Source organism: Macrotis lagotis, chromosome 1, assembly GCF_037893015.1.
Source record: "Macrotis lagotis isolate mMagLag1 chromosome 1, bilby.v1.9.chrom.fasta, whole genome shotgun sequence".
Lineage (NCBI taxonomy): Eukaryota > Metazoa > Chordata > Mammalia > Peramelemorphia > Peramelidae > Macrotis > Macrotis lagotis.
In genome coordinates this window covers 888,237,371-888,260,362 of record NC_133658.1, presented here as the reverse complement: position 1 = coordinate 888,260,362, position 22,992 = coordinate 888,237,371, and the positions used below count along the sequence as shown (strand labels likewise).

Genomic DNA, 22,992 nt, shown 5'->3' with positions numbered 1-22,992 from the left:
AGTTTTCTTAAGCAAGTAACTGAACAAAACCACTTCAAATTCTCCCTCAGTTCCTGTCACCCAAATCTATGGCATTTTCAAAACAGATCTGCAACATCATCTAAAATACTGACCACCTCCCACTAACATGAGCAGTATTTGTTTCAAGGGTCAGGATGTCCAGGCAATCCAAGAAACAAGAACAGATTTTCCAAATCAATGAAAAAGGAGTGGGTATGAAGAGGGTGGAAAGACAAACAGAGAGAGAATATTGCTTGAGGACTTCCACCACCTTACCTTGGAACTCACATCATGGGACTGTGAGTTAATCCTGAAATTAGGACACACCAGAAGGTATACAAACCTGATCTTACAGCCTTGACCTCAGGGAGAAGACCATCAGGACCTGGAAAGGGAACTCAGCAGCAGTTAGTCCTAGGGCCTACAATCCTCTTCACTACACTTGATGTCCCAGTTAAAGTGTAATCTTGAAGAAAAGAAATAAATGAGAATCACTGTAGCTTTTTTTTTAATGAGATGAAAAGAACTAGAGGGTTAGAAGCAGACACAAGACAGCTTTGAAGCCCATACACAGAATTTATTATATTCTTTCTAAAAATGCAAGTCGTACAAGTAGGCATTCAGGTACAATCTTCTGTTTCTCTGATTTCATGTAGAAATTAATCATCTTCCACTAAAGTTTCTCAGGTCTCCCCAAGTACAAAATAACAAAATACAATTATTTTTTAAAAATATAATCTTTGACTTCTATATGAAGGGAGGAGGAGGAGGGGAGGGAAAGAATGCATTTTCCATTTGTGAATTTGTCAACAGTTTGTTTTTGGCTACCCATTCAGTAAAAGGTAGAAGGGAGTGGCTGGTAGAAGAAAATCAGGTAAAGTGTTTCCTCCTTTCTCCATCAGATGGGAATTCTCTACTGATCCCAAGAATTCAAAGACCACAACTGGGGAATTCCTCATTCCTGTCTTTGATTGTTTTCTCTGAATCCACAGAATTCAGGAACTAGAGATAGACCTAAGAGGTCAATTCATTGTCAGCAGCAGCAAATTTTTATTTGTTTGGTTGCTATGAAAGGCCTTTAAAAAGGACAAAGATAAGGATGTACTTTCTTAGCCTCAAAAATCTGACTAGAAATATAATGGACTTTAGAAGCAATAGGCAACCCCTACCCTACTTAAAGGGAGAAGATGGGCTGTGCAGTGGGATCTTTGCCTGGGCCTGTCTCCCCACTTGGGGCAGGTCAGAGCAAAAGTGGCAAAACCTTACCTGACAGTGAAACCTTTTGGACAGGAGGAAGAGGGACCACGAAAGAAAAAAAAAGTACAAATCACCCTTCTTCCTTTTAATTTTGAGAAATTCCAAGCTTAAACCATAGGAATCTGAGAACCAAATTTCTCACCTATAGTACAAATATTTATAACCTAAAACATCAAACAATAGCCTGGTCCCAGGAAGATTCTTGCCTTCTAACTAAAACTTCAGATAATATTTCTCTGGGTCCTTACCTAGACCAAGATGTCCTTAGTCTGATAGATTCCTTCTCCCTGTGCTTGAAGACACCAGAGGAGGTTGGGAGATTTGGAAGTTCTGGTACAGAGATACAGAGGAAAGTTGAAATTCAGATTCTGGGGAAGAGTAAGATTTGGGAATCCTGAAACAAGAGTGTCTTTTCCTACAACCCAGAGTAGAGAAGAAACAAAAGAGAAAAAGACTTTTGAGGATTAGCTACTTTCCCAGAGACATAGCCTCAGAGTTAGGACTGGAATACCATTACTCTCAAAACAGCCCCACTCTAGAGGCTAAATTCTAGGTGTCCTAAGCAAAAAAAGACTTCTGGATCCCAGGAATTTGCTGTTTTACTGCCCCATAGACCTCAGGGTCCTGAATGTGGTAGTAACTTGATAAATGTGAGTAGCTGATTGGCAAAGCAGAGCAAAATAGGTAAAGAGTGAAACCCAGGGGCTTTGATCATGCAGGCTCAGAAACCTTCTGGGACCCAGAAATGATTTTTTGCATTTGCCCACTAAATTCTGGTGCTTTTTAAGTCACTACATCCCCTCTTTTCTAGTCCCTCTTCCTTCTGTCCCAGAGGTTCCACTGTCAGATGTGAAGTAGGCAATATTTTGTTGCTTTTGCTCTGACCTGCCCCAGGTGAGGAGACAGGCCCAGGCAAAGATCCCGATGCGTAGTAGATTCTCTCCCTTGGGGTGGGGTCAGGGTTTCATCAGGAGAACTCTTGGCCTGGTGCTGGGGGCCAGGGTAGAGGAAGGCCATCCTGCAACCTGCAGGGGGATGAAGTGGGGAAGGGGGTCATCCCTAGCCCCTCTTTAGAAGAGGGATCTCCCAACAGCCATGCCCCAGTCCTAGGGACTGGTACATCTTCTGCCTCACTCTGAGGACCAGGAGGAGTCCACATGTCCAAGGTCAGGGCAGAATCTCCTTTTCTTATGGTGGGGGGCCCTTCCCCCTCCCCAATAGCAGAATCCAGCACTTCTGCAAAAAGTCTTTATTGGGGGAAGGGACATTTAACAAAACAAAATCTATTAGAGGAAAAAAAAATCTTTTGGTTTCCTCTGTTAAGAAACCAAAAGCTACAAAGTGCAGTGGTAATGAGAAGATGGACTCGAGGCCTAGAGAATAGATGGGGCATCTGGCCCAAGGTACCCCATTCACCCCAGAGGAGATTCTCTGTCCACTTTTCTTCTATCCCTGCGATTCCAAATAAATATAGGTCCGAAAGAGGTCCGGTCACCTCGAAGGGGGCTACCAGGGGCGCCAGAGTCCAGAAGGTGGGGGGCCAGGGGGACAGCCAGATCCTCGAGGAGAAGAGACCAATGGCATTCTCTCTGGGGACTCAGAGCCCAAGTCCTTGGGGCTGCCACGAGAGTCCGGGAGCCCGAGGGCGAACTGGCCAGAAGCGCTGCGGTGGAGGTGCTCCAAGAGGCGGCCGCACACCTCTCCATCCAAGACGTTCCAGGTGGACAGGACCCTGGTCAGGCGGCTGAGACAAGCCCGATAGCCTTCTCTGTAGCTGTCTGCTAAGGCTGGGAAGGAAAGGGGAGAAGAGTCAGACCCGGAGATCGCAGGGAAAGGACCTGGAGGGGGTGGGTGGGGGTAGTGAGAGAAGGCGCCCAAGCTGCTGTGGACTTGGGTCCCGTTAACCCAGAAGGCACTCACTAGGAGCCGCGTGGCGGTGGGACGTGGGCAGCTCCTGAAGGAAGCGGACTGTCATTTCTAGAATGTCGGCCTTCTCCAACTTCGAGTAGCGGGAACTCTATGGGGAGCAAGGGGACAGGGGTTCTAGGAGGCCGAGTCGCTGGACCCCACGTCCACCGGGCTCCCAGAGCCTCGGATCCCCAGCCCTCCGGGGGCGTCTCCAAGGACATCCCCGATTTCCACCCTCTCGCCCGCCACCAAACCCCCAGCACAGGGGGCCACAGCTGCACTCACATCCTTGCCAATCAGTGGTAAGATGAGTCCCTTGAGCTGGCTAAGACTCTCGTTGATGCGCGCCCGTCGGCGTTTCTCCATTAGAGGCTTAAGCGTCTGGGGGAACAGGGGGGTCCGGGTAAGGCTTGTTTCTTGCCACTCTTTTTCCCAGTTCTACCCACCTCTGGCTTCTGCGCCTCTTACCTTGCGCAGCTCTGCGGAGTCCCCCGGTCTGCGAGGGACCCCCATCTTAGGGTGGAAGGCGCTCCCGGCGTCCGGCTCAGCGCTGTGGGGAGACATACAGCTGGGTCCGAGCGGCTCCGGGGCTCCCAGGCGGTGGGGACGCGGAATGCTCAGCCGATCGCCTCCACCTAGACTATAAGGAACCACCCCGCCCTCCGGCTCCACCTCTTGGCTTTGTTCCTACCCGGGAAGAGAAGGGAGAAGGTTGGGAGGGACGAGGAGGGGTGGATCCCCCGGGAGAGAGGCCACAGTTACTGGCCCCAGCTGCTCCTTGCTCGCGCGCTAGCAAGCGAGACAGTGCGCCCTGGGGCAGAAAAGGTGCAGACAGGGAGGAGGCGCCCCGGGGCGGGGGGGGGGGGGGCAGAGGGCTCAGACTGGGACGCCAGGCCCGGATTGCCGGAGTGAGGCAATCCAAAGGTTAGGACCCGGGGATGAGGCAGCAAGGAATGAACTGCCCTGAGTAGAAACCCAGATTTGTTTATCTCTTCTTCACTATCTAGCTACATCTAGCTTCCACTGCTGCCTCCCAGCCTCCCACTACTGTGGAACCTGTGGACACCATCTAGGGGCTAAGAGGAGGGTGCTCCCACACTCCTTGTGGGCACCTTCTAGGGGCTAAGAGGAAGGTGCTCCCACACTCCTGTGGGCACCATCTAGGGGCTAAGAGGAGGGTGCTCCCACACGCCTGTGGGCACCATCTAGGGGCTAAGAGGAGGGTGCTCCCACACTCCTGTGGGCACCATCTAGGGGCTAAGAGGAGGGTGCTCCCACACTCCTGTGGGCACCATCTAGGGGCTAAGAGGAGGGTGCTCCCACACTCCTGTGGGCACCTTCTAGGGGCTAAGAGGAGGGTGCTCCCACACTACAAGAATTGTGAAATAGGGGCTGTCCCTCCTCTAAATTTATGATCTCTTTACACACTTTCTCCTTCCTCTAGGTATCTGTTCTCCAGGACCCTGGATCTTCCGGCCTCCCGATGGTTTATCCTTACATGTGTAGGTGCATCTCTCCCCTTTCTCCCTCCACCTTCTCCGCGAAATTAAGACGGGGGGAGAGAGAGAAGAGGAGTCATTCACAGAAACTAGGTTTTGGCTTAATTCCTGCTTGGCCCTCAACTGGTTGTGCTTTGTTCTTAGCATTTTTAACCCTGCCTCAGGAAGGCGTTCCCTGAACTTCTTAGGTCACACCCTGAAAGCCTTCCAGTGTAGCAATCCCTTTCTCCTTCTGCTCTCCAGGAGGTACAGATTTCTACCTCTTGGGATCACTCTCTGACCCTTAAAGGCTCCTGCGTGGTCACTCCTCCTTGCATCTAGGTCTCTTTTCCGTTGCTTATTGCAAACAGACTGGGCGTCCCCAACTCATCTGTGCTGGGCGGTTCTGGAACTAATTCTCCCTCCCTCCGCCCCCTCTCCCCAGTATTTAGAGCGGGATTAAGCCTCAGAGGTGAGTGGGGGAAATGGAGGGGGAGGGGAGACATGGGAATAAATCAACGGTTGAAGCGATGGATTTAGGGATGCGCTCACATTCTGAATCCAAGCTGTGCTTGAAGCCGAAGCTCACAGCTGTTCGGTAATCCAGGAACGTCCCCTCGTGACGTACATTTTCCAGACCGAGTTCTACGGGCTTCCCCTGTTAGCCTGGGGGATCTCCAGGCAGTCCTGGCCTCCAAAGTCTCCGGGCTTCAACTGAAAACAAGATTCTCCCCAAAAAGGTCCAGGCGCTGTCCAGGTGCTGAGCGACCCGAGATTCCCTCCCTTTGGCTATTGGAAGGTTCTGTCTGCGGATCTTTAAAGGAAATAGGAACAGTGAGTGGTGAAGCAAGGACTGTCAGACTGGAAGAGGGATGGGTTTCAGGGAACGACATTCTGGAATAAACCAGACCTTCAGTCACTCAATCAACTAGCATTTATCAAGAGCCTACTATGTGCTAGTAAGTGCTGAAGATACAAAGCCAAACAATTCCTGCTCTCAAGGAGTTCACAGTCTAATGAGGGAGAATTGCAAGCCACCATGTACAAACAGCACAGATGTAGGATAAATTGGGAGTATTATCAGAGGGAAGGCTGGGAAAGGCTTCATACACAAAGTGGAATTTAGAAAAAAGCCAGAGAGTCAAAGACAAGAAGAGACAAAGCTTCAAGGATGGGAGCAAAAGCTGGGAGATGAAAATGTTCTGTATGAGGAATGGCAAGGAAGCTATCAACACTGGACCCAAGAGTAAGGGTGGGGAGGAATGAAAGGTAGGAAGGGACCAGGTTATAAGGGCTGCTTTAAAAGCCAAAGGGAGGAATTTATATTTGATCCTGGAGGTAATAGGAAGCCACTAGAGTTCATTGAATAAGGGAGTGATATGATCAGACCCTCATTTTAGGAAGATCACTTTGACAGCTGAGTGGAAAATAGATTAGTGTGAAGAGACATGAAGTAGGGAGACCAGCCAGCAAAGACCAATTTTCACAGGAAGGATAAGCAGGTTTTATAGGTGCCTCACTCTCTAGGTATGACTTGCTAGGCTTGTCTCATGCATTTCCCAATCTGGACATCCATAGTAGACCCCCTTGAAATTATTTTTTAATTCTTTTAAAATTTTTTTTATTTATTTAAGGCAATGGGGTTAAGTAACTTGCCCAAGGTCACACATTGAGGCAATTATGAAGTGTCTGAGGCCAGATTGGAACTCAGGGACTCCTGACTCCAGGGCTGGTGCTCTATTCTCTGTGCCACCTAGCTGCCCCTTATTTCTGAAATTAATTATGAACCATTTAAAGTACAAGTTTAGGACAAAAATATTATTTACATGTACCTACACACTAATTGACTCACACCCTTATGGACACTCAAAACTGTCTCCAACAATCATTCAGAAGTGAGCTGGGGGTGGTTAGGTGGAGCAGTGGATAAAGCACCAGCCTTGGAGTCAGGAGTCCCTGAGTTCCAATCTGGCCTCAGACACTTAAAAATTACCTAGCTGTGTGACCTTGGGCAAGCCACTTATCCCCATTGCCTTGCAAAAAAAAATCTAAAAAAAAAAGAAGTGAGCTGCCAAGTTATTAATCCTTGTTCTTTAGGCAGGTGACAGAAGAACCACACATACAGATTCTTCCAATCAGAATATCTTTAGGCTTAATGCTCAATTAGCTCTTTTTAAAGAAAACAATAGAAGCACCTCAAGGAATGGTAAAACCTTTCAATCATTCACATCAGATAAAGCTAAAGCTTCTTTATCTTTGCATCCCCCTCAACCCATAAAACAAAACCTCCTCCTTGTTAAGCATTAAATATATTTGTTATGAATAACCAGGTTGCTTTGCCATTAACCTTGGGAGTAAAATTTTAAATGAGTTCTCTATTCTGAAAAGAGAAACCGCATATTAGGAGCTAATTATCTTGACTGGGGCACCAAAACAAGGTATTTGGGTAGTCAAAGAGCCACATGAGGGCACTAGTAAATGAATGTGACCTAGACCAGAAGGTGACCATGGAAAAGGTGGTGGAGAATATCAAAAACACTCTACAGTCTGGGGTAAAGCAACAACTGCTCTGAAAATGAAGGGTTCTGCATACTCTAATACCTTCATCTGAAGTCTAGGATCAGATCTCAATTCCTCCATTTTGGATTTAAAGGCCTTCCCAACCTGGATCCAAGTCACTTTCCCATCCTAATGACACACTATTCCCTTTCAAGCATTATGGTACACAAACGCCTTCTAACTGTTCCTCATACACCACATTCATCTCCCTCATCAAGTCTTTTCACTATCCCTCAAGCCTGCAATTTATTTCCACTCCACCTCTGCCTCTTAGAATTCCTCAATTCCTACAAAACTCAGCTAATATATATATATATATATATATATATATATATATGTATGTGTGTATAAATATATGAATAATAGCTGATCACTTAAATGCTAAAACCCTCCTTCCCCTGCCTGCTCCACATTGACTGCTACGTGACTATAGAGACAGGAATGGATAGAACTTTTACAAAGAGAGAAATTACAAGACTTGACAATAAATTGGATAGGTGGGATGAATTGTGAGGAGTCAATCATGATACCCAGATTGTCAGTCTGGGTAAATGGGAAGATAGATTTGCCCTACATAGAAAGAAAGAAGTTGAGAAAGTGGGAGTATTGGAGAGAGGGGAAAATAATTCTGTTTTGGACAGTTTGAGTTTGAGATGTTTCGAGGACATCTGACCTGAGATGTCTAAGAGGCATTTGCTGCTGCCAATTCCAATTGCCTGTTGGAGATCAAGAAAGAGACTAAGACTGGATATGTACACCTGGGAATCATTGGGACAGATGGGATAGCTGAAGGCATTGAAGTTAGTTTGATCACCAAACGAACTGGAATAGAGGGAGAAAGGGCAATGGAAAGAGTTTGGGGAGACACCCATAGGAGGTTGTGATCTTATTGGAGTACTGCCAAAGGAAACTGAAAAGGAGAAGAGAGAAAGCCCTGGACAGACCTTGGGGTTTTGCAGATCATGGCAGGTCCCATCTGAATGAATCTGGTACAGGGGCTTGCTTTGGAGGTTCTTTCTATGACAACTATGCTTTCCCTGAATTTGTCTCTTCACCAAGTAGAGCCCAAAATGGTCCTCCTCAAACACCAGGACACTGTGGCCTCAACGAGGCCATCTTTAGGGTCAAGGAGTCAGAACTACAAGATAGGTATACAGTAGTGGTCCATAACGACTCCTGGTCAGCATTTACCAACCACTTTCTCTAGTCATGCAAACTGTCCTCCAGAAAAGTCTCTCCTGCTTTTTGTGTGTGTCCCTCACCTCTACTGGAAGCTGTTTTAGGTCCCCAGGGAGTGAACTCAATCAAGCAGGATTCTTCTTGCATTCTAACCCAAATCTGACCCCTCCCCCCAAAAATGCCACTAAAGATTGGGGAGTCTAGAAGGTCAGTAGCCTGGGTTCCCTTGACTGTCTTTAAATCACGTGCCCTTTCCCTGAGACCCTCTTTTCTCCTCTGTGAAAATGAGGGTTTGGAACTGAATGGTCATCAGTAACTCCTCCAGCTCCAACTCGCAGTTACGGTTCAGTGACACCTCATTTGCCTTTGGCAGTCTCCTCCCTTTCTATAAGTATGAAAGGGGTTGAGAGACCAAGTTGTTTGCCCGGAGCCAGATCTCTCCCTTGCAGCCAAGGTTTTCTCAGCTCCCCCAGCAGTGGATCCCTGGTGACTGGAGTCGTGGACTCTAGATTAAAGGGGTCTGCCTTGTCCTTTCCCAAACGTAGCCCCAGAGGGCAGTTTTCCAATCATCAACCAAGAGTTGGGCCTGCCAACCGTGGATCTGGAAGCCTGCGGGTGGGGTGGCTCTGGAGTCCCGCTCTCGAGCTGTCTAAATTCCCCTCCTCCCAGGCTGGGTTAAACTTAGCCTCCGGCTGTGCTGGGAGGAGTCAGAGAAAGGGGAGGGCGGGACCTGCTTAGCCTTGGCGGCGGTCCGGGGTCTAGGGCCACAGAGAGCGGAGGCAGGGACCGAGCGGACTAGTGGGAGAAGAGAAGGGTCACGCAACGCCTTCGCCTCCGAGTCCCGGACAAAGCCCGACAGCATCCCAGCAGCGCGGGCAGGGATCGGACGAGGCCAGAGTCGAAGTTCTGGGGCACAGTAGTCACATCCCTGCGAGTGGGGAGCCCAGGAGTCCAGAGCTACCGGAGTCAGCAGCCTGAGACTCGGCCCCGCGAACCAGGGTGCGGGTCCCCAGCGCATGGCGCCCCCGGGACGCTGAGGGCCACCATGGCCCTGGAGCAGGCCTTGCAGGCGTCGCGTCAGGGGGACTTGGAGACCCTGAAGACTCTGCAGCGGTCCGGCTCCTTGCTGCCCACTCTGCGTGACCCGCTGGATGCTCTGCCTGTCCACCACGCAGCCCGGGCGGGCAAACTCCACTGTCTGCGCTTCCTGGTGGAGGAGGCCAACCTGCCTGCCACTGCCCGCGCCAGGAACGGAGCCACCCCAGCCCACGACGCCGCCGCCACCGGTCACCTCGCCTGCCTTCAGTGGCTCCTCACGCAGGGCGGCTGCGGAGTGCAGGTGAGTGAGGTTGGGGGCGCGTCTGTCACCCCTCTGGGATCCAAAGCAGGCTGCCCTCCCAGCACCGCTACCCCTTCCACTCTCCCCCTTTCTCCGCGAACTACTGTCCCACTCCTTCCTCCCACTCCCAAGCTGGATGGCGAACTTCAGGACCACGGAGAGTAGCAGGCGACCCCGGAGTTATCTCCAGGGCTTAGAAAAATACCCCGACAGATCCGCTTTGGAGTCGGGGAAGGGAGACACAAAGGACTCCAAATTGATTTCCTAAGCCTAGAAATTCGTTCCTCTGTCCACTGCTTTTTCTTCCTTTCCACCCACCCTCACCTCCATGCCAGTCTTGCATTTTATTTCATAACTGTAGCAAATATTCAACAAATGGTTTGTGACAGAAGGAGCAATACCCATCATCCCCAGGGGATGGCCCTAGGACTCAGAGAGAGGTAGAAAAAGTTGTCCTGCTTCGGCTCTGATGATAGAACTTTATCTCCTAACAACCGTAGCAGAGGAAAGATGGGGGGGGGGGGGGCAATGACACACATACTTTATTTTTTTAGGTTTTTGCAAGGCAGTGGGGTTAAATGACTTGCCCAAGGCCACACAGCTAGGTAATTCTTAAGTGTCTGAGGCCGGATTTGAACTCAGGTACTCCTGACTCCAGGGCCGGTGCTCTATCCACTGTGCCACCTAGCTGCCCTGACTCACATACTTTAAAACTTCAGGTAGGAATTGGTACTCTCTCAAATATTCTTGAACCTTGGTGCTTTTGAGTTCCACAGATATCTTAGCCACCAGCTTCAATCCTATCACCCACCCTAAGCCTTGGGGAAGTCAAACTTGATTTACCAGGTAACCAGGACCTTAAATTAATGCAGTCCATCTAGGCCCACCATACTCTTTTTTTTTTTTTCCAAGCAGCAGTGCAATGTCTTGATCCAGGTTTGGTCAGATCTCAGAGTTGGTCCTATGATGCAGTCCTTTACCCAGAACTCAGAAGCTCCAGAATAGGGGACCTTCATGGAAGAGATTTTTCTTCGGCCTTTCTACAGCCCCTGAAGCCATATAGACCTTTTTGATTACTTCTTTTCCCCTACCAGGTAGCTGTTGCCATTCATTGTAACCTAATTTTTCTCCCTAGAGAGGAAAGGGAATGAGAACATAGGTCTTCCCTGTCCTCTGCTCAGTTCCAACATGAGGGGCTGACAGAAGAGGCATTTCCCATCCCAAGGATCAAGGAGAAAGGACCAATGGAAAGGAATGACTACAGTCTCATTACCACTGTCATACAAAGTCTTAGGAGATAAACAGCTTGCCGGGTGAAGATTGGCAGGTGGCAGCCTAGGATGTACCATTAGCTGCTTAAGAAACAACGAGTGACAGGTGGGGGTCACCAGAGCCTTTCTGGTTAAGCTCATCTGAATACTCTCTTCCTCCACTCCCACCTCTGGGGTAGAGAGAACCAAAGACTTGGTGACATAGAAAGGTCTTCTTAAAAGATTCATTCACTTTATAAAGGCAACAATTCACATTAAATGATATTTTAGGACTTCTAGAATGCTTTCCTCACCAAGAACACTGTGAGATAGCAGGGCAAATATTATTACCATTTTATAGATGAAAAAGTTTAAAGATTCTAAGTAATTTACCCAGAATCATACACAGAAGGTTCAAAGCTAGATTTGAACCTCAGTTTCCTGACTCTAAGACCACAATTAACTTACAACAAACAACCAAAACCTTTCCCTCTAATCCATCAAGAACTGGAGGCAACTAAGGGTGAGAGATACTAGTCTCCACTACAAGAAAAGTGAATGGACTGACAGGGTCAGACAAGGACAAGGAGTTAGTAGTGAGAACTTTTCCACTCTTTTGTCCTGGACTGTCCTCCCCTCGTACATGGAACTCTGTGATCCCCGTGCTACTGTTTCTGGGCTCAGAGGAATCCAGATGGCTAAAATGGCAAGTATCCACAGTACTCCTAAAGCAGTCTCTGAGGTTTAGGCCACAGAAACAAAGGGCAAAAGTTAAAAGCAGTTCCAGGGTTGCTGCTCGGCTAAGCCTCAGTGGCTGGTCATATCTCATGCCCTGACTGACCCTACTATTATTAATTTCAATCATCATCCTACAGCTAGCTACCCCCAAATACCTCTTCAGAACAATAATTACAAGTGCAAAAGCCCAAAGAGAAGTTTTATTCTGGGTTTCCAAAAAATGGAAGTCGTTTTATATAAACTATATAAAATAAGCATATGCATATGTAAATAAAATTTATAAAAGAAGTTCATGAAAGGGAAATGCAGCATGTTTTAGTGGCTAGAGCTAAGCCTGAGAGTCAGGAGGCTCAGCTTCTGACACACACAATCTCTGTGACCCCAGGCAAGTCCTTAACCTCCTGGTGCCTGCAGGCAATTTTCTTCCTGTATAAATTGCAGAAAATGTGTTCATCTCTATTAGTCCTTTCCCCATCAGGGAGTTCTCTATACTGGAGTCACAGATTTAATCCAACCCCCCCCCCCAAAAATGAGGATTTCTAAAAATTCAGTGAGAATTTTAAAAGTGAATTGGGTGTATAATTGAATAAATATATACTTCATTAACAGTCATCTTTGAACTGCTTATTTTAAAAATCAATCAAAATATATTCATAGACTAGTGTAGTCAAAGAATCCGTCACCAAATGGTCAACCTACAGAGTGAAGTGGACTTGAGAGCCACAGAGCTAGTGTGAGAAAGAAGTATTTCTAACTCTGGAGAATCAATCAGAGGGCACTCTGCTGGTGTAGCCTTTAAAAGCCCAGATCATCAGGCATATTTTTCAACTTTAAATCAGTCTTAGTTCAACTTTATTTACAAATTGGATTGGGGGAGGGGGCAAATAGGTCTTTGATTATACGTCTTTTTTTAGATTTTTCAAGGCAATGGGGTTAAGTGGCTTGCCCAAGGCCACATGGCTAGGTAATTATTAAGTGTCTGAGGTCAGATTTGAACCCAGGTACTCCTGACTCCAGGGCCAATTCTAGGGCCAATGCTCTGTCCACTGCGCCACCTAGCTGCCCCCTTGATTATACATTTTGAATGACTGTTTTGTGCCTTTTTAGACCTTCTTTTAAAAATATTTCACTGACACTTAAAAAAAAATCACTCTTACTTCCCAGTGATTACTCCTGCAAAAGAATCCGGTTAAGTAAAATAAAGGGACAGTTTACCATGTCTAGTGTTCCTTTCTATACCTGTATGTCACAACCTCTCATCTGAGAGAAAGAAATTACATTTCACTATTTAAGTTTTACCCTGGAGAAAATTTGTTTGCCTTGATGTGTGTTGGGATTTTTTAGTGTTTTTTTCCTTTATATTGTTTATTATTCTTCCCATCTTCTACCTGAATTTCATCTCTAAGATGGGCTGCCTACATTGCTCAGTATCTGTCTTTAGTCCCATAAGGAATATATACCAATCTGTATTTCTTTGTCCTCAGGTTGTCTCCCCTTTGCAACTCATTTCTTTTTATAATATTTAGGTGGAACCTCAGTCTAAGTGATACCTTATTCTCTAAATATATGTTCTATCAATTAGCTCTCTGGTTACATTTCTTTTTATTAATGTATTAGTAAGCCCTTTTTTGTTTTGTTTTGTTTTGGAGTTAGTCATGGTTAAGTGACTTGTCTAGGGTCACACAGCTAGTAAATTTACTCCTGATTCCAGAACCCAAGTCCAATTCACGACCTAGCTGCCTCCAATGATGCCTTTAAAAAAATCACTATCAATAGAACTCTCTAATCCTAATAGAACCTTCCATTGTAACAAATAAGTTAATCAAAATATATTGACTCATTGATCATATCTGATTAACCTCTGTCTCAATTTCCTCATTTACAAAATGGAGATAATACTAACACCTACCTCACAGGGTTCAAATGAAATAAAATATGGAAAGAGTTTTGCAAACTTTGAAAGTCTACAGAAATTCTAGCTGTGGTGATGAGGATGAAATGAGGATGAGGATGGTGCCTCATTCCACACCTAAAGCCCACCATCTCCATGCCAAGAGATAGATAGGTTCTTGCTTCATTGCCAATATTCTGAAGTCAAAATTAGAGTTCTGGGATCAATATGGGTTTTATTTATATTATTGTGATATTGTGGAAAATTGTTTCCCTACTTCTGATCATTTTGTTCTGCATCAGTTCACCTTAGATTTCCTAATTTTCTCTTAATTTTTCATATTCTTTTCTTATATCACAAGGATATTCTATTACAATTACATAATTTATTCAGCCATTTCCTAATCAGTAGGCACCCACATCCTTCTAGCTCTTACTCCTACAAAATGTGTTCCTATAATAATTTGTCTGGTCCATTTCCCTCTCTTTTGTCTTCTTGGGGTTTATGCCAACTAGAGATACTGCTAGAACAAAAGGTATAGATAAAGATCAGTTACTTTTCTAGCATAATTCCAAAATTTCAGAACAAATCCCAGCTTCACTGTGTTAGTATTTCTCTTTTCCTCATAGTCCCTCCACTTTTTGCATTTACCAATGATTATTTTTTACTTTCAAGTAGGGTCCAACCTAAAACAGATCCATTCATTGGCAAGAAGACCCATTTCCCAATAGGACTAGAAGACCACTCTTTCTCTCCAGTGAGGTAGGAGAGTCAGGGGAAGGGCAAATCAGCAAGAGAAGATCCAATTGGAGTTTTCAGTGGTGGGGATACTTTTAAGATTCAGGCTATCCTGTTATGGGTATATATAATTTAGAGTTTGAGACTTAAGCATACCGACCTCACATGCCTGTCAAAACAGAAGAGCTCATTGGTGACATGTCAACTTCAGCACTATCAGTCAAACCTTCTGGCTCAGTGGTTAGAGCATTGGACTTAGAGTCAGGAAAACCTGAGCCCAAATCTGGTCTCAGATACCTATTAGCTATATGACCCTGGGCAAACCACTTAACCTCTGAATGCCTGTTTCCTCATCTATAAAATGAGTACAACAATAGCACCTGCCTCCCAAAGTTGTTTTGAGGATCAAATGAGATAATTTTTATAAATTACATAGCAGAGTTTCTGGCACACAAGGGGCATTTGATAAATATTTGTTTCCTTGACTCCTCTACAGGATAAAGACAATTCTGGTGCCACAGTCCTACATCTGGCTGCCCGGTTTGGTCACCCTGAGATAGTGGACTGGCTACTTCGCTATGGAGAGAGCGATCCTGCCTCAGCCACAGACACTGGAGCCCTGCCCATTCATTATGCTGCCGCCAAGGGAGACTTCCCCTCACTTCGACTTCTTGCAAGCCACTATCCAAAGTAAGAGCCCCCCAAATTCAAGGACACAAATTTTTGCACACCCAGGTTTGGGAAATGTTCATCCTGTCCCTCTTGCTAAGAGCCTCACTTCTTGTGGGATTTCCAGGCTTAGATTTAGTTTGAGCGTTGCTTTGGAAGCCACCACTCCTCAAGTACTCCAGATGTTGCTAGAATTTAGGTGTGAAGTTTGGTAAGAGTCTCTCAAAAGCTTTGCATGGAGACAGACGAATCTTTCTTTATTGTAGGAACCATCCTACCAGTTGAATGTTGCCCCTTCCCCAGCCTGGATCCCCTTTCTTTGTTTGAAATGTTGTTCTTCCCTCTGCCCTTCTAATGAATGGCTGATTTTCAATCTTATCCTTTCTTCTTTTCTAATCTCAAATAGCTCAACTGCTAAGGTCACAAAAGAATGTTCCAAACTCTCCTACCAGGCTCATTCTCATAATAAAGCCCATATTTGGGATAGCCTACTTCTACAAAAATTATTGCTAGGTCATGCTAATATGCAATGTTGGTCTAAAGCACTGAGCCTAAGTGTTAGAAGAGAGTGAGCACTAAAATGACACACTCATTGTCCAATACTCTTGAATCATCCTTTTATCCAGCAGGGGAACAGGGAGGCCAATGATGAAGTTGAAAAGGGCCTTAAAAGCCATCTAATCCAACCCTTTCTTTTTACAGATGGGGAAATTGAGACCAAAAATATTAAATGGATTTCCTGTTGTCACATAGGGAGTAACAGAAATAATATCTTAGCCAGACTCTGAATCTGGTAATCTTTCCCATCTGCCCTTGTCTGACCATGCCTTGTCTCCTCTCCCCAGTCCTCTTAAATGCTGAACTACCTAGGAAGAGCTTTGCCAAATACTTTTTTCAGTCTTTTACCCATTTATACTATTCAAATCACTACTGGTAATAGTTGATTCCAGGATCCTACTCTCCACATCCTCCAAGCTTTGGGATTACCAATTTGCAAGCAGCAGGGGATAGGAACATGATGGAGCATCATCTTCTCTTACCTTAAAATCAATGTGGATTTGTGGCAGCATTATCTAATCAGCCATTTCAAAACCTATTTGGAACAGATTTCTTTAGTTTTAGGCAGCTACAGGACTCGACTTCTGTTTACCCCATCTCAATGGTCTTCAAAAAAAATTGAAAGTCAAATCAATTATGTCAATTAATCACATTCATGATGAGATTATCACTAAAATAATTTTGGTAAATGCTTATTTTAAAAACCTCACTGAGAATTTCTTGGAGGGAACAAAGAAAACTTGGTGCCCCCATTTTAATAGACATGAGATTGATTTCCCTCCTCCTCATAATTTTGGGGTTTGAGTTTTGAAATAGTTTGCTATTTCACCAGTCACTTTGACTGGTTTTGGCTGTTCTCTGGAGGTCATCAGGGTGAGACTCAAGAGAAAATAGTTTCTCATGCTGAGTGACCTCCCCCACAGCCCAAGTTAGGCCAGGTGCTGATTGAGTTAGGAATGCTGTGGTTGGCTGGCTTCCAGATGTTCTGGGCTGATGAGTGCCAGCCCACCATGAATCTCACCTGCCACCAGCTTTGATCTTGCCACATGTGTGAAGTCACTGATAAGGAAGCTTCTTTGTCCTTCAGGTTTACAGGACTGGGGGCTTTTTAGCAAGGGATGAACAGAGACTCCATAGATCAAGGAAGGGAGAATTGCTACCTCAAAAATGTCAGACCTAGAAAGATTGAAAGGAAAAACCTCTTCCACAAATAGCTGAGACTTCCAGGACCAGAACCACCTCTCACTTCAATTCAATGAACCATAAATCATTACTGTGTGTAAGGCACAGTGGTAAACCATGTGAATATCAAGATTTCCCTTTAAAATTTCCCTTAAAAAAAAACTAGAGAGGCTACAAAAGAAATCCAAAAATAAATAAATACAAGATAATTTGAGGATGATTATTGAAAGAATTCTTAACCTGAGGCCTGGAAACTTGAATAGATTTTAGGGAGTTAACCTGAATGGGAAAAAAATTTATTATTATTATTATTATTATTATTATTTTAACTAAACTTTGGTTTGTAATGCTATATATTTCATTTTGAACATTTAAAAAATTTCTCTAAAACAGAGACCATAAATTTCATTACACTGTTAAAGGGAGTGGGATTAGAAAAGTCTAGGCTTCAAGGAGAAGGCTTGAAGAAAGATTTAAACTGATAACCTGAAGGAAGCTACGAATAGATTTAGAGTCATTAGAAATGGGTTCAAATCCTAGCTCTGCAATTAAATCTTGTTACTTTGGACAAGTAAAAAAAAAATATATATATATATATACATATACATATATATATAATTGTAATATAACAAGTAATATATTTAATATAGATTTTATTTTCCCAATTATATGTTAAAATAATCTTTAACATGTAGTTTTTTTTAAGTTTACTCTCCCTCTTTTCCTTCTCCCATTCCTGAGACCTTAAGTAATCAGATATGGGTTATACATATGCAATACATCATGAAAACATTTCCATGCTGGTCATTTTGTACAAGGCTCAAATTTTTAAAAAATAAAAGAAAGAAAGTGAACGGGGTCTAGGTGATGTAGTGGATAAAGCACCGGCCCTGGAGTCAGGAGTACCTGGGTTCAAATGCAGCCTCAGACACTTAATAGTTACCCAGCTGTGTGGCCTTGGGCAAGCCACTTAACCCCGTTTGCCTTGCAAAAACCTAAAAAAGAAAAAAGAAATTAAAAAAAGAAAGTGAACAATGTTTTGGTTTGTATCTAGACAATATCAGTTCTTTCTGTGGAAGCAGATAGTATATATTTCTTGATTAGTCCTTTGAGATTGTCTTGGCTCATAGTATTGCTGAGAATAGCCAAATCATTCACAATTCTTCACCATTCAGTATCGCTGTTGCTATGTCTTAAGTTTCCTGGTTCTGCTTGATTCACTTTGTATCAGTTCATATAAACTTTTCCAGGTTTTTCTGAAATTATCCTACTTGTCATTTCTTTTTTTTTCTTTTTCTTTTTTTTTTTTAGGTTTTTGCAAGGCAAATGGGGTTAAGTGGCTTAACCAAAGCCACACAGCTGGGTAACTATTAAGTGTCTGAGACCAAACTTGAACCCAGGTACTCCTGACTCCAAGGCTGGTGCTTTATCCACTGCACCACCTAGCCACCCCTCTACTTGTCATTTCTTATAGCACAATATTAATATTTTTAATTCAATGAAATAAATATTGACTCAGTTCCTGTTAGATGCTAGGTATTGGGGATGCCCAGAGGAAAGAGCACTTCAAAGTGCTTATATTACTTGGGGAGTTATCTTGTATCACATAAAGCATATACAAAATAACAAGTAACTCTCTGAGCCTCATTTTCGTCAAGTGAAATAGAGGTGGTTAGACCCAATAACCTCTCAGGTCCCTTCCAGGAGATTATCTGAGCACCCACTTTCCCAGTATTTCATTCTTCTTTCCACCAAACTTCAGTCTCCTGTGCTTGTGACTGGAAGGAAGATTTCTTCAACCATCTCAAAATCCTGCCCACAGGGAAAATGAGGGGTTGAGGAAGATGACCTGGGGACCTCCCTCCCCAACCAAAGACTGATATAATGATTGAGTTGTGGTGGTGTAGGTGAGCCTGGAGGGGTATAGGAACAGGGCTGAGTTAATGGGCTTGGAGGCCAATTTCCTGGGAAACCCAGGAAGCTTCTAGCTTTTCCATTTTATCCTTGGTCTGAGTCTTTAAGATGCTTCTGTACCCAGGGCTTTGGAAGTGTAGGATGGAGACTGCCCCATAGAGGCACTTTTCTCTCAGCTACTCAGAAGACAGCCAGTACTCTGGCTTCCTCCAAGGTCTGGTTCAGCAGGTCCATGAATTATTCAGAGGCTTGGAACACTCTCCAGGCACGGTTTCCCCACCCCCCCTTCCCCAAGCCTCTCAAGGCTGAGTGAGTCAGGAGGTTGGGTGAGGGCCCACTCTCTTACAAATGCTGGGAACCTGATCTCAACTTTGCAAGAAGTGGGAGGCCCTAGAAGGCACCAAGGGGCACTAATGGCTAAAGCCTGGGAGGAGTTCTGGGAACATAACCCCCTCCAACCCTCACCCCACCCCCACCCCAACCAAGTCAAAATTTCTGCCTTCCTGGAACCTGGGGTGCCTAGGAAAGGGAAGACTGAGCAGGGACTCACCTATGTTTATGTGGGAGGAGTCCTTGTGTGTAGCTTCTCTCTATAATGGAACAAATGAATGCATATTACAACAGCAAGGGCTTAAAAGAGATTCCAGAAAGAACTTCTTGATGATTAGGCTTGTATCTTTTCCTTCTCCAGTCCCTGCTGCTATACCCCACCCCTTCTATCTGGAGTAGTAAAGAAGGTGCTGGAAGCAAGAACTAGCTGGAGACTTTCACGAGGATATATATCTATGCCATTCTATAATCCAGTTTTTCCTCCTTTCCCTTTCCCTTCCCTCCTCTCTCCCCCTTTTTCCTCTCCTCCTCTCTTCTTCTATTATACTGTCTCCTCTCTCTTCTCTTTCCCTCCTCTCCCCCCTTCCTTTTTTTTTTGGTTTTTGCAAAGTAGTGGATTTAAGTGACTTACCAAGGTCACACAGCTAGGTAACTATTAAGTGTCTGAGGCCACATTGTAACTCAGGGACTCCTGACTCCAGGGCCAATGCTCTATCCACTGTGCCACCTAGCTGCCCCTCTCTCCCTTCTTCTTTCTTCTCCCTCCCCTCTCCCTCTCTCCCTTTTTTCTTTTCCCCTCCTCCTCTCTCCTCTACTTTCCTCCTCTCCTTTCTTCTGTCCTCCCCTCCCTCCAAATTACATTAAGAAAGGGGATCTAGGTTAACTATAAGGATGGGGGGGGGCTAGAGAAAGAGAGCAAGAGCCCCCCAGTGGAAGCAAAGCTGAAGTAGATGTCTGATCCTGCTAAATGACTTACAGAAGCTCAGTCCTAGTACCAGGGTTCCAGACCAGATAAACCTGCTAAGTTAACTGTGAACCTCCCCCCCCCACTCAGTTGACCCAAATCTCCCTCAGCCTCTCGACATTCTCAACATCTCAACCCCAGTGCAGATCCAAGCAAAAATAAAGATGCTGCTTACTCCTTCAAATCACAGATTGTTGGAGCTAAAATGTCCATACAGGAAGTAATTCAGTGATCTCAGGTTACAAAGAGAAAACGGAAGTTCAGAAGGGTCCAAGTCAACAAGCAGCTTCAGGTCAGAGTTTAAGTCCCAAGCTCTTGCCACTAGCTCACACTGCCTTCTAAATTCTTAGGGAGGTTGGTTTGGGAGAAAAAGTAGAGGTTCAGGACCTCTCCCTTGGCTGACAAGAAGACACATATCAAACTCAGCGAATTAGATCAGCCTCCAGGGGCAAGTGCAGGTGAACCTAGTGACAGGGTTCTGGAAAGAAATCAGGACTGCACCCGAGCTCACAGCAAGTGTTTTCATCCAGCTCTAGCTGGCATCATTCCCTTTCTCTCGTGCAGTGAAACAAATTTGGAGACTCTTAAGTCAGGAGATTTGCTTGTCGCTAACTGACTGAGACATTAAACAAGCTATTATCCCCTTTCTGTGCCTTAGTTTCCATCTCAACTGACTGAGACATTAAACAAGCTATTATCCCCTTTCTGTGCCTTAGTTTCCATCTCTGTAAAATAAGATGGGCAAGGAAGGAGGATTGGATTTTCAGGTTCCTTCCAATTCTAACAATTCATGATTGTTAGTCTCTCTAGATGGGAGAATTTTCTAGAAAATTGAGAAGGCAACTTGTTCCATTCCCTAGAAAATCCCTCCCTACCCCCATCCTTTGCCACTTGAAAAGTAACACCAGATCCCATCTGAACTATTTGGGAGTCTACTAGGGACCAGAGGAGAGAGGTTTCTCAAGACAAAGTTGTAGGGGGCTCAGCCCCCCCATCTCATGAGAGTTGAAAGAGAGAGGAAGCAGCCCAGACCCAGGGCAGAAGGACTGTGCCTGTCATCAGACTTACTCTGCCCTAATCTAGTACCCCTAAACCTGATCACACACCTTAGGGCCACTCCGGCCTTGGGCTCATTCATTCTTAATCAGCTCTGGCTGTGGCAACTCAGCAGGGCCATTTTCCACCAGGCATTGTTTGTTGTGGTCCCCTGGGCAACCAGAATGCCCCCCCCTTCTACTCCCACTTTTCCATCCCCTGCAGAGGAAAGCTAATCCATGTGAATGGGGCAACCCCCAGCAGTTCCCCTGGGAGCACAAGGGAGAGAAAACCAGCTCCCAGGGAAGCTGCCTGGGAGCAGGGGCCTCCAAAGCCCATCTCTCCTTGTTTCTAGCATGGGGGGAGGGGTGGAAGGGACAAAGGGGGAAAAGGACCTCCACCTCTTTCTGAGACAAGCTCTTTCTTCTCAGACTGTGGGCTTTGGGTCTCCTCCAGTCACACAACACCATCTGCCAAAGGGAAATGTTGCTATCTTCCGGCCACCGCCTGAAAATAAATAATAATAATTCATTTCTGCAGCACCATGCTTTGTAAAATGCTTTCTTCCCAAAGGACATGGTACAATGGAAAGAATACTAGATTTATAGCCAGAGGACTAAGGTTCAATCATTACTATTACTGGGACACAGTTTACTCATCTATAAAGGGAGAGTGACTTCTAAGTCCCTCTTTTAAATCTAGTAACATATGACTCCTATACAGGAGATAGGAGAACTATTATATGTTTTATAGATAAGGAAACTGAGGTTTAGGAAGATTAAAAGAGGCAGCACAGTAGAGTGAGAAAACTTTAACAGATGATGATAAAGCATGGGACCTGCAGTTGGGAAGACTCGAATTCAAATTCTGCCTACAACTCCTACTAGCTCTGCAACCCTGAACAAGTCGTTAAACTCTCACCTTAGTTTCCACATCTCTGAAATGAATATTTTAATAATAGAACCCATCCCTCAGGATTGTTGCCACGAGGAATAAATGAGATAAAAGGTAGAATGCTTTACCAGCCTTAAAGTGTTATCTAAAATTGAACTACCTATTATTTAGTCAAAGGACCCAGGTTCAAATTCTTTTTTTTTAGTTTTTTTTTTTTTTTTTTTTGCAAGGCAATGGGATTGTGGCTTGCCCAAGGCCACACAGCTAGATAATTATTAAGTGTCTGAGGCTGGATTTGAACTCAGGTACTCCTGACTCCAAGGCCAGTGCTCTATCCACTGCACCACCTAGCCTCCCCTGGGTTCAAATTCTAACTCTACCATTTCATGGTTGGGCAAACTCTGAAAGTCTCCGAAACTCAAAATCTTTATTTGTCCAACAAGATACCCTTGTTCATCACCCCATTCTGGTTATTTTCACTCTTCCCCCAGGCCTAGGATAAGAGAGAGAAGAAAAAAGGGAAGAAAATAGGAAAGGAAAAAAGGAAGAAAAGAAGGAAGGGAGGGAAAGAGAGAAAGAGAAAAAAAAGAAAGAAAGGAGAGAAAGATTCATTCAACTAGTCTGGGGAACTTCATTTTAATCCCTAGAAAAATCTACAGTTATTTGAGGAATGGCTTAGGAATCTTTAGATGGGGAGGCAGGGATCAACAAAAGGGCAGCATGGCTTTATCAAGAACCAATCACTGTACATTAACCTCATTTCCTTTTGTGAGAGAATTAGGAAAATGAACAAAACTATTTTTACACATTTTTTGCTGATGCCTTTTGTTTTTGACACCACAGTCATTTCCTGATGTTCCAGACCTCCCACAAATGAACTCTCTCTTATAACAAGTCTATCCATATACATATGAATATGTATGTATATAAACACCTTTGGTCATTGCTACTAATACAGGTTCAGCTGCCTCCTGGCATTGATACAGTTTCCATTATTCTAACCACTGTATGTATTATTCTCCTGATTCTGTTCTCTTCACTCTGCATTCTCATAGTCCTCATTTCTTATGCTACAATAATATTGAACTTCGTTTATATGTCAGTATGAA

The 22,992-nt window shown here is 44.8% G+C and overlaps 2 protein-coding genes across 3 annotated transcripts in view; one reads left to right on the top strand and one right to left on the bottom strand.

Moving 5' to 3' along the window:
* Window positions 1-569: 569 nt before the first annotated feature.
* HES2 (hes family bHLH transcription factor 2) lies at window positions 570-21,157 on the bottom strand. Of its 2 annotated transcripts, none has more exons than XM_074218594.1 (9): window positions 21,061-21,157; window positions 19,211-19,250; window positions 16,586-16,740; window positions 16,047-16,170; window positions 5,196-5,457; window positions 3,634-3,852; window positions 3,451-3,546; window positions 3,178-3,274; window positions 570-3,044 (listed from the first exon to the last, which is right to left on the bottom strand). In XM_074218594.1, the coding sequence occupies exons 6-9, from the start codon at window positions 3,727-3,729 to the stop codon at window positions 2,764-2,766; spliced, it is 570 nt and encodes a 189-aa protein (XP_074074695.1). In that variant the 5' UTR covers window positions 3,730-3,852; window positions 5,196-5,457; window positions 16,047-16,170; window positions 16,586-16,740; window positions 19,211-19,250; window positions 21,061-21,157; the 3' UTR covers window positions 570-2,763. The 2 variants fall into 2 exon arrangements, with proteins under 2 accessions (XP_074074695.1, XP_074074696.1); XM_074218595.1 differs by lacking the exon at window positions 21,061-21,157 and adding an exon at window positions 20,130-20,422.
* Window positions 9,427-22,992, top strand: part of LOC141509230 (espin-like) — a 59,057-nt gene continuing 45,491 nt past the window's right edge. Inside the window, exons 1-2 of the mRNA XM_074218596.1 lie at window positions 9,427-9,720; window positions 14,834-15,027. Of these exons, the coding sequence (XP_074074697.1) occupies window positions 9,427-9,720; window positions 14,834-15,027 (488 nt within the window). The remainder of the gene's footprint in view (window positions 9,721-14,833; window positions 15,028-22,992) is intronic.